At 52.2% G+C, this 10,913-nt stretch overlaps 1 protein-coding gene across 1 annotated transcript in view; it reads right to left on the minus strand.

Moving 5' to 3' along the window:
- Positions 1-10,913, minus strand: part of LOC311132856 (HEAT repeat-containing protein 5B-like) — a 97,202-nt gene that overhangs the window by 13,748 nt on the left and 72,541 nt on the right. The window contains 4 exon segments of the mRNA XM_084166211.1: positions 209-353; positions 2,519-2,646; positions 3,684-3,917; positions 9,485-9,731. Coding sequence (XP_084022337.1) covers positions 209-353; positions 2,519-2,646; positions 3,684-3,917; positions 9,485-9,731 — 754 coding nt within the window.

The following is a 10,913-nucleotide window of genomic DNA, read 5'->3' on the forward strand; positions in this document are numbered from 1 at the left end:
ATGACTAAAATGTAAATGTAAATTAATTTAAAGGTTTATGTGGTATATCCTAACAGTAGACTCATAGGCTGGATAGGCTGGTCCCAGATCTGCTTGTCTGTATCAGCATATGGTTAATGATGACCATATGAATTGGCAAGGCAAGCACCAAGGTATCTGGGACCAGCCTGTCCATCAGGGTAACACAGTGACCCGTGTCGGTACTAACCCTGGGCGTCCCTCTGCTGTGTGAGGTGGTCCTGTGCAGCTCGGACAGTCTCCTGCACCACAGCCGTAACTTGGAGCTGAACGGCCGGAGGGTCTCTGGTCAGGAGCAGTCTGTGGAGCACGTTGAGCAGCTCTACACCCAAGAGCTACAACGTGGAGAGAAACCTGGTTAGCCATGACATCTTTAAAAACATCCAGCCTGTCAGCTCTACACCCAAGAGCTACAACGTGGAGAGAAACCTGGTTAGCCATGACATCTTTAAAAATACCCAGCCTGTCAGCTCTGCACCCAAGAGCTACAACGTGGAGAGAAACCTGGTTAGCCATGACATCTTTAAAAACATCCAGCCTGTCAGCTCTACACCCAAGAGCTACAACGTGGAGAGAAACCTGGTTAGCCATGACATCTTTAAAAACATCCAGCCTGTCAGCTCTACACCCAAGAGCTACAACGAGGAGAGAAACACACCCAGAATGTCTGCTACGCTACAGCTCAGTGATGTCACTAACTCCTCAGCCCTGTGTAAGAGACACAGACAGAACCATCTGGAATCTTTCTGGCCTACCTGTATATACCTCTTCCCCTGCCTGCACAGACCTCTTCCCCTGCCTGCACAGACCTCTTCCCCTGCCTGCACAGACCTCTTCCCCTGCCTGTATAGACCTCTTCCCCTGCCTGCATAGACCTCTTCCCCTGCCTGCACATACCTCTTCCCCTGCCTGCACATACCTCTTCCCCTGCCTGCACAGACCTCTTCCCCTGCCTGCACAGACCTCTTCCCCTGCCTGTACAGACCTCTTCCCCTGCCTGTACAGACCTCTTCCCCTGCCTGCACAGACCTCTTCCCCTGCCTGTATAGACCTCTTCCCCTGCCTGTACAGACCTCTTCCCCTGCCTGCACAGACCTCTTCCCCTGCCTGCACAGACCTCTTCCCCTGCCTGCACAGACCTCTTCCCCTGCCTGCACAGACCTCTTCCCCTGCCTGCACAGACCTCTTCCCCTGCATGTACAGACCTCTTCCCCTGCATGTACAGACCTCTTCCCCTGCATGTACAGACCTCTTCCCCTGCCTGCACAGACCTCTTCCCCTGCCTGCACAGACCTCTTCCCCTGCCTGCACAGACCTCTTCCCCTGCCTGCACAGACCTCTTCCCCTGCCTGTATAGACCTCTTCCCCTGCCTGCACAGACCTCTTCCCCTGCCTGCACATACCTCTTCCCCTGCCTGCACAGACCTCTTCCCCTGCCTGTACAGACCTCTTCCCCTGCCTGTACAGACCTCTTCCCCTGCCTGCACAGACCTCTTCCCCTGCCTGCACAGACCTCTTCCCCTGCCTGTATAGACCTCTTCCCCTGCCTGCACAGACCTCTTCCCCTGCCTGCACAGACCTCTTCCCCTGCCTGCACAGACCTCTTCCCCTGCCTGTACAGACCTCTTCCCCTGCCTGTACAGACCTCTTCCCCTGCCTGTACAGACCTCTTCCCCTGCCTGCACAGACCTCTTCCCCTGCCTGCACAGACCTCTTCCCCTGCCTGTACAGACCTCTTCCCCTGCCTGCACAGACCTCTTCCCCTGCCTGCACAGACCTCTTCCCCTGCCTGTACAGACCTCTTCCCCTGCCTGCACAGACCTATTCCCCTGCCTGCACAGACCTCTTCCCCTGCCTGCACAGACCTCTTCCCCTGCCTGCACAGACCTCTTCCCCTGCCTGCACAGACCTCTTCCCCTGCCTGCACAGACCTCTTCCCCTGCCTGCACAGACCTCTTCCCCTGCCTGCACAGACCTCTTCCCCTGCCTGCACAGACCTCTTCCCCTGCCTGTACAGACCTCTTCCCCTGCCTACACAGACCTCTTCCCCTGCCTGTATAGATCTGTGAATCTATCCATTATCCTGCAGTAGGTCAAGTCTAATCCTCTCCTCACTGTAATGCTCATGGCTTATTATGGATGAGGAGAGACGGACAGGCAATGAGCTGTGTCTGAGGCTCTGAGGGTGATGAGAGGAGTGGTGGAGAGATACATAGAGATGGTGTGTGTGTGTGTGTGTGTGTGTGTGTGTGTGTGTGTGTGTGTGTGTGTGTGTGTGTGGGGAAAGGGAAACTTATAAAGACAGAGAGACCATCACCTCTGGAACGTGATATACATTAGTCATTACTCATGCTACTGTATCCGTCCTCATCCAAAGCTGTTCCTTCCTCTCTCCTGTAAACTCCGCATCACAATTAGACTATGATGCTAGAACCTTCTCAAACCTTTCTCTTTACCAGTTGTTTTCTCCTCTCTCTTCTTCTTTCTCCTCTAGCTTTACCTGGTCTTCACTGATGTGTGTCCTGGCGCAGGGCGAGTCCAGCAGGGTACAGAGAGCCTGTAGACATGACATGACATGTTCTATAGGTTCCTCGGGTCTGGGGAAGCACAGGAACTCTATACTGACACCTGGGGGTGGGAGGACAGAGTGGTCAGTTATTATGAAGGTAACTAAGTGTCCTCTCTCTCTCTCTCTCTCTCTCTCTCTCTCTCAATTTCAATTTCAATTTCAATTTAAGGGCTTTATTGGCATGGGAAACGTGTGTTAACATTGCCAAAGCAAGTGAAGTAGATAGTAAACAAAAGTGAAATAAACAATAAATATTAACAGTAAACATTACACTCAGAAGTTTCAAAAGAATAAAGACATTTCAAATGTCATATTATGTATATATACAGTGTTGTAACAATGTGCAAATAGTTAAAGTACAAATGGGAAAATAAATAAACATAAATATGGGTTGTATTTACAATGGTGTTTGTTCTTCACTGGTTGCCCTTTTCTTGTGGCAACAGGTCACAAATCTTGCAGCTGTGATGGCACACTGTGGTTTTTCACCCAGTAGATAAGGGAGTTGATCAAAATTGGGTTTGTTTTCGAATTCTTTGTGGATCGCTGTAATCTGAGGGAAATATGTGTCTCTAATATGGTCATACATTTGGCAGGAGGTTAGGAAGTGCAGCTCAGTTTCCACCTCATTTTGTGGGCAGTGTGCACATAGCCTGTCTTCTCTTGAGAGCCAGGTCTGCCTACGGCGGCCTTTCTCAATAGCAAGGCTATGCTCACTGAGTCTGTACATAGTCAAAGCTTTCCTTAAGTTTGGGTCAGTCACAGTGGTCAGGTATTCTGCCACTGTGTACTCTCTGTTTAGGGCCAAATAGCATTCTAGTTTGCTCTGTTTTTTTGTTTGTTCTTTCCAATGTGTCAAGTAATTCTCTTTTTGTTTTCTCATGATTTGGTTGGGTCTAATTGTGTTGTTGTTGTTGTTGTTGTTGTCCTGGGGCTCTGTGGGGTCTGTTTGTGTTTGTGAACAGAGCCCCAGGACAAGCTTACTTAGGGGACTCTTCTCCAAGTTCATCTCTCTGTAGGTGATGGCTTTGTTATGGAAGGTTTGGGAATCGCTTCCTTTTAAGTGGTTATCTCTCTCTCTCTCTCTCTCTCTCACCCAACATCAGATGCATCCTGTCCTTAACCAGCTCCTCCAGACTCTGGGTAGGTACAGGGTTTCCCTGGAGGTAGACTGGTGCCCCAGAAGCCTGTGGGTGGGGAGCAGGGGCCTCCTCTTCCCCGAAGCTGGTGCTGCTCAGCCAGAGGGCCACAGCGTGGAGGACAGGGGCCCAGGAGCCACGGTAGTGGAGACGAGCTGTGTCAATGGTCTCTGGGGTGTAGAATGCACCACCTGGACACACACAGCAGGAAAACAGCCTTGGAGATGAGACAGTAGTGGATTAGCACCCAAGCTGTCACACCAACATGAACATCATGAACAAGTTTTAGGGCCTGCTTCCCGGAAACAGATTAACCAAGTCTAGAAATCATGTTCATTGGAGAGATTCTCTATTTACACCCCACAGTGTTGAGTAGGGTGTAGTGTACCGTCAGGAGGCAGGTGGCCACAGTGTTGAGTAGGGTGTAGTGTACCGTCAGGTGGCCACAGTGTTGAGTAGGGTGTAGTGTACCGTCAGGTGGCAGTTGGCCACAGTGTTGAGTAGGGTGTAGTGTACCGTCAGGAGGCCACAGTGTTGAGTAGGGTGTAGTGTACCGTCAGGAGGCCACAGTGTTGAGTAGGGTGTAGTGTACCGTCAGGAGGCCACAGTGTTGAGTAGGGTGTAGTGTACCGTCAGGAGGCAGTTGGCCACAGTGTTGAGTAGGGTGTAGTGTACCGTCAGGTGGCAGTTGGCCACAGTGTTGAGTAGGGTGTAGTGTACCGTCAGGAGGCCACAGTGTTGAGTAGGGTGTAGTGTACCGTCAGGAGGCCACAGTGTTGAGTAGGGTGTAGTGTACCGTCAGGAGGCCACAGTGTTGAGTAGGGTGTAGTGTACCGTCATGAGGCCACAGTGTTGAGTAGGGTGTAGTGTACCGCCAGGAGGCCACAGTGTTGAGTAGGGTGTAGTGTACCGTCAGGTGGCCACAGTGTTGAGTAGGGTGTAGTGTACCGTCAGGTGGCCACAGTGTTGAGTAGGGTGTAGTGTACCGTCAGGAGGCCACAGTGTTGAGTAGGGTGTAGTGTACCGTCAGGTGGCAGTTGGCCACAGTGTTGAGTAGGGTGTAGTGTACCGTCAGGAGGCCACAGTGTTGAGTAGGGTGTAGTGTACCGTCAGGTGGCCACAGTGTTGAGTAGGGTGTAGTGTACCGTCAGGAGGCCACAGTATTGAGTAGGGTGTAGTGTACCGTCAGGAGGCCACAGTGTTGAGTAGGGTGTAGTGTACCGTCAGGAGGCCACAGTGTTGAGTAGGGTGTAGTGTACCGTCAGGAGGCCACAGTGTTGAGTAGGGTGTAGTGTACCGTCAGGTGGCAGTTGGCGACAGTGTTGAGTAGGGTGTAGTGTACCGTCAGGAGGCCACAGTGTTGAGTAGGGTGTAGTGTACCGTCAGGTGGCAGTTGGCCACAGTGTTGAGTAGGGTGTAGTGTACCGTCAGGAGGCCACAGTGTTGAGTAGGGTGTAGTGTACCGTCAGGAGGCCACAGTGTTGAGTAGGGTGTAGTGTACCGTCAGGTGGCAGTTGGCCACAGTGTTGAGTAGGGTGTAGTGTACCGTCAGGAGGCCACAGTGTTGAGTAAAGTGTAGTGTACCGTCAGGAGGCAGTTGGCCACAGTGTTGAGTAGGATGTAGTGTACCGTCAGGTGGCCACAGTGTTGAGTAGGGTGTAGTGTACCGTCAGGTGGCCACAGTGTTGAGTAGGGTGTAGTGTACCGTCAGGTGGCCACAGTGTTGAGTAGGGTGTAGTGTACCGTCAGGAGGCCACAGTGTTGAGTAGGGTGTAGTGTACCGTCAGGTGGCCACAGTGTTGAGTAGGGTGTAGTGTACCGTCAGGAGGCAGTTGGCCACAGTGTTGAGTAGGGTGTAGTGTACCGTCAGGTGGCCACAGTGTTGAGTAGGGTGTAGTGTACCGTCAGGTGGCCACAGTGTTGAGTAGGGTGTAGTGTACCGTCAGGAGGCAGGTGGCCACAGTGTTGAGTAGGATGTAGTGTACCGTCAGGTGGCCACAGTGTTGAGTAGGGTGTAGTGTACCGTCAGGAGGCCACAGTGTTGAGTAGGGTGTAGTGTACCGTCAGGAGGCCACAGTGTTGAGTAGGGTGTAGTGTACCGTCAGGAGGCCACAGTGTTCGCTGCTGTAAACTGTTCGCTGCTCTGGCACCCCAATGGTGGAACAAGCTCCCTCACGACGCCAGGACAGCGGAGTCACTCACCACCTTCCGGAGACATTTGAAACCCCACCTCTTTAAGGAATACCTGGGATAGGATAAAGTGTTCCTTCTAACCCCCCCCCCCCAAATTGTAAAGTGGTTATCCCACTGGCTATAGGGTGAACGCACCAATTTGCGAGTCGCTCTGGCTAAGAGCGTCTGCTAAATGACGTTAATGTGCCCTTGAGCAAGGCACTTAACCCTAATTGCTCCTGTAAGTCGCTCTGGATAAGAGCGTCTGCTAAATGACTAAAATGTAAATGTAATGTAAAATGTAAATGTGTTGAGTAGGGTGTAGTGTACCGTCAGGAGGCCACAGTGTTGAGTAGGGTGTAGTGTACCGTCAGGTGGCCACAGTGTTGAGTAGGGTGTAGTGTACCGTCAGGTGGCCACAGTGTTGAGTAGGGTGTAGTGTACCGTCAGGTGGCCACAGTGTTGAGTAGGGTGTAGTGTACCGTCAGGAGGCCACAGTGTTGATTAGGGTGTAGTGTACCGTCAGGAGGCCACAGTGTTGAGTAGGGTGTAGTGTACCGTCAGGTGGCCACAGTGTTGAGTAGGGTGTAGTGTACCGTCAGGAGGCCACAGTGTTGAGTAGGGTGTAGTATACCGTCAGGTGGCCACAGTGTTGAGTAGGGTGTAGTGTACCGTCAGGTGGCCACAGTGTTGAGTAGGGTGTAGTATACCGTCAGGTGGCCACAGTGTTGAGTAGGGTGTAGTGTACCGTCAGGTGGCCACAGTGTTGAGTAGGGTGTAGTGTACCGTCAGGAGGCCACAGTGTTGAGTAGGGTGTAGTGTATCGTCAGGTGGCCACAGTGTTGAGTAGGGTGTAGTGTACCGTCAGGTGGCCACAGTGTTGAGTAGGGTGTAGTGTACCGTCAGGAGGCCACAGTGTTGAGTAGGGTGTAGTGTACCGTCAGGTGGCCACAGTGTTGAGTAGGGTGTAGTGTACCGTCAGGTGGCCACAGTGTTGAGTAGGGTGTAGTGTACCGTCAGGTGGCCACAGTGTTGAGTAGGGTGTAGTGTACCGTCAGGTGGCCACAGTGTTGAGTAGGGTGTAGTGTACCGTCAGGAGTCAGTTGGCCACAGTGTTGAGTAGGGTGTAGTGTACCGTCAGGAGGCCACAGTGTTGAGTAGGGTGTAGTGTACCGTCAGGAGGCCACAGTGTTGAGTAGGGTGTAGTGTACCGTCAGGTGGCCACAGTGTTGAGTAGGGTGTAGTGTACCGTCAGGTGGCCACAGTGTTGAGTAGGGTGTAGTGTACCGTCAGGTGGCCACAGTGTTGAGTAGGGTGTAGTGTACCGTCAGGAGGCCACAGTGTTGAGTAGGGTGTAGTGTACCGTCAGGAGTCAGTTGGCCACAGTGTTGAGTAGGGTGTAGTGTACCGTCAGGAGGCCACAGTGTTGAGTAGGGTGTAGTGTACCGTCAGGAGGCAGTTGGCCACAGTGTTGAGTAGGGTGTAGTGTACCGTCAGGTGGCCACAGTGTTGAGTAGGGTGTAGTGTACCGTCAGGTGGCCACAGTGTTGAGTAGGGTGTAGTGTACCGTCAGGAGTCAGTTGGCCACAGTGTTGAGTAGGGTGTAGTGTACCGTCAGGAGGCCACAGTGTTGAGTAGGGTGTAGTGTACCGTCAGGTGGCAGTTGGCCACAGTGTTGAGTAGGGTGTAGTGTACCGTCAGGTGGCCACAGTGTTGAGTAGGGTGTAGTGTACCGTCAGGAGGCCACAGTGATGAGTAGGGTGTAGTGTACCGTCAGGTGGCCACAGTGTTGAGTAGGGTGTAGTATACCGTCAGGTGGCCACAGTGTTGAGTAGGGTGTAGTGTACCGTCAGGTGGCCACAGTGTTGAGTAGGGTGTAGTGTACCGTCAGGAGGCCACAGTGATGAGTAGGGTGTAGTGTACCGTCAAGGTGGCCACAGTGTTGAGTAGGGTGTAGTGTACCGTCAGGTGGCCACAGTGTTGAGTAGGGTGTAGTGTACCGTCAGGTGGCCACAGTGTTGAGTAGGGTGTAGTGTACCGTCAGGTGGCCACAGTGTTGAGTAGGGTGTAGTGTACCGTCAGGAGGCCACAGTGTTGAGTAGGGTGTAGTGTACCGTCAGGAGGCCACAGTGTTGAGTAGGGTGTAGTGTACCGTCAGGTGGCCACAGTGTTGAGTAGGGTGTAGTGTACCGTCAGGAGGCCACAGTGATGAGTAGGGTGTAGTGTACCGTCAGGTGGCCACAGTGTTGAGTAGGGTGTAGTATACCGTCAGGTGGCCACAGTGTTGAGTAGGGTGTAGTGTACCGTCAGGTGGCCACAGTGTTGAGTAGGGTGTAGTGTACCGTCAGGAGGCCACAGTGATGAGTAGGGTGTAGTGTACCGTCAGGAGGCAGGTGGCCACAGTGTTGAGCAGGGTGTAGTGTACCGTCAGGTGGCCACAGTGTTGAGTAGGGTGTAGTGTACCGTCAGGTGGCCACAGTGTTGAGTAGGGTGTAGTGTACCGTCAGGTGGCCACAGTGTTGAGTAGGGTGTAGTGTACCGTCAGGTGGCCACAGTGTTGAGTAGGGTGTAGTGTACCGTCAGGAGGCCACAGTGTTGAGTAGGGTGTAGTGTACCGTCAGGTGGCCACAGTGTTGAGTAGGGTGTAGTGTACCGTCAGGTGGCCACAGTGTTGAGTAGGGTGTAGTGTACCGTCAGGAGTCAGTTGGCCACAGTGTTGAGTAGGGTGTAGTGTACCGTCAGGAGGCCACAGTGTTGAGTAGGGTGTAGTGTACCGTCAGGTGGCAGTTGGCCACAGTGTTGAGTAGGGTGTAGTGTACTGTCAGGTGGCCACAGTGTTGAGTAGGGTGTAGTGTACCGTCAGGAGGCCACAGTGATGAGTAGGGTGTAGTGTACCGTCAGGTGGCCACAGTGTTGAGTAGGGTGTAGTATACCGTCAGGTGGCCACAGTGTTGAGTAGGGTGTAGTGTACCGTCAGGTGGCCACAGTGTTGAGTAGGGTGTAGTGTACCGTCAGGAGGCCACAGTGATGAGTAGGGTGTAGTGTACCGTCAGGTGGCCACAGTGTTGAGTAGGGTGTAGTGTACCGTCAGGTGGCCACAGTGTTGAGTAGGGTGTAGTGTACCGTCAGGAGGCCACAGTGTTGAGTAGGGTGTAGTGTACTGTCAGGAGGCCACAGTGTTGAGTAGGGTGTAGTGTACCGTCAGGTGGCCACAGTGTTGAGTAGGGTGTAGTGTACCGTCAGGTGGCCACAGTGTTGAGTAGGGTGTAGTATACCGTCAGGTGGCCACAGTGTTGAGTAGGGTGTAGTGTACCGTCAGGTGGCCACAGTGTTGAGTAGGGTGTAGTGTACCGTCAGGAGGCCACAGTGTTGAGTAGGGTGTAGTGTACCGTCAGGAGGCCACAGTGTTGAGTAGGGTGTAGTGTACCGTCAGGTGGCCACAGTGTTGAGTAGGGTGTAGTGTACCGTCAGGAGGCAGTTGGCCACAGTGTTGAGTAGGGTGTAGTGTACCGTTAGGAGGCCACAGTGTTGAGTAGGGTGTAGTGTACCGTCAGGAGGCCACAGTGTTGAGTAGGGTGTAGTGTACCGTCAGGTGGCAGTTGGCTGGAGAACTCTGCAGGCAGTGTCAGTAGAGCATAGTCTCTGAGGACAGCCAACCACAGCCGAGACAGAGACGGCAGTTCAGGCTGCACCAGCATAATCAGGCTATCAGGAGGAAGAATGTCCGCTCCCACCTCCTCCTCCTCCTCTTCCTCCTCTCCTCCTCCTGCCTTCACCTCCTTCACCGGACGAGACTCTGCTTCCTTCTTTATCTTCATGGCCACCACATACACCTGGAAGACGGGGAGGGGGGGGGAGAGAGAAGAAAATAGTTAGAGAGAGAGAGAGAGAGAGACAGAGAGAGACAGAGACAGAGACAGAGAGAGAGAGAGAGAGAGAGAGAGAGAGAAAGAGACAGACAGAGAGCGAGAGAGAGAGAGACAGAGAGCGAGAGACAGAGAGAGAGAGACAGAGAGAGAGAGAGAGAGAGAGAGACAGAGAGCGAGAGAGAGAGAGACAGAGAGCGAGAGACAGAGAGAGAGAGAGACAGAGAGCGAGACACAGAGAGAGAGAGACAGAGAGAGAGAGAGAGAGAGAGAGAGAGAGAGACAGAGACAGAGAGAGAGAGAGACAGAGAGCGAGAGACAGAGAGAGAGAGAGACAGAGAGCGAGAGACAGAGAGAGAGAGAGACAGAGAGCGAGAGACACAGAGAGAGAGAGACAGAGAGAAGAGAGAGAGAGACAGAGAGCGAGAGACACAGAGAGAGAGAGACAGAGAGAGAGAGAGAGAGAGAGAGAGAGAGAGAGAGAGACAGACAGTCTATAGTGTTACAGGTCTACAGCCTAGTCTATAGTGTTACAGGTCTACAGTCTAGTCTATAGTGTTACAGGTCTACAGCCTAGTCTATAGTGTTACAGGTCTACAGCCTAGTCTATAGTGTTACAGGTCTACAGCCTAGTCTATAGTGTTACAGGTCTACAGCCTAGTCTATAGTGTTACAGGTCTACAGCCTAGTCTATAGTGTTACAGGTCTACAGCCTAGTCTATAGTGTTACAGGTCTACAGCCTAGTCTATAGTGTTACAGGTCTACAGCCTAGTCTATAGTGTTACAGGTCTACATCCTAGTCTATAATGTTACAGGTCTACAGCCTAGTCTATAGTGTTACAGGTCTACAGCCTAGTCTATAGTGTTACAGGTCTACAGCCTAGTCTATAGAGTTACAGGTCTACAGCCTAGTCTATAGTGTTACAGGTCTACAGCCTAGTCTATAGAGTTACAGGTCTACAGCCTAGTCTATAGTGTTACAGGTCTACAGCCTAGTCTATAGTGTTACAGGTCTACAGCCTAGTCTATAGTGTTACAGGTCTATAGCCTAGTCTATAGTGTTACAGGTCTACATCCTAGTCTATAGTGTTACAGGTCTACAGCCTAGTCTATAGTGTTACAGGTCTACAGCCTAGTCTATAGTGTTA

This window comes from Coregonus lavaretus, assembly GCF_964263955.1.
Source record: "Coregonus lavaretus genome assembly, chromosome: 1".
NCBI lineage: Eukaryota > Metazoa > Chordata > Actinopteri > Salmoniformes > Salmonidae > Coregonus > Coregonus lavaretus.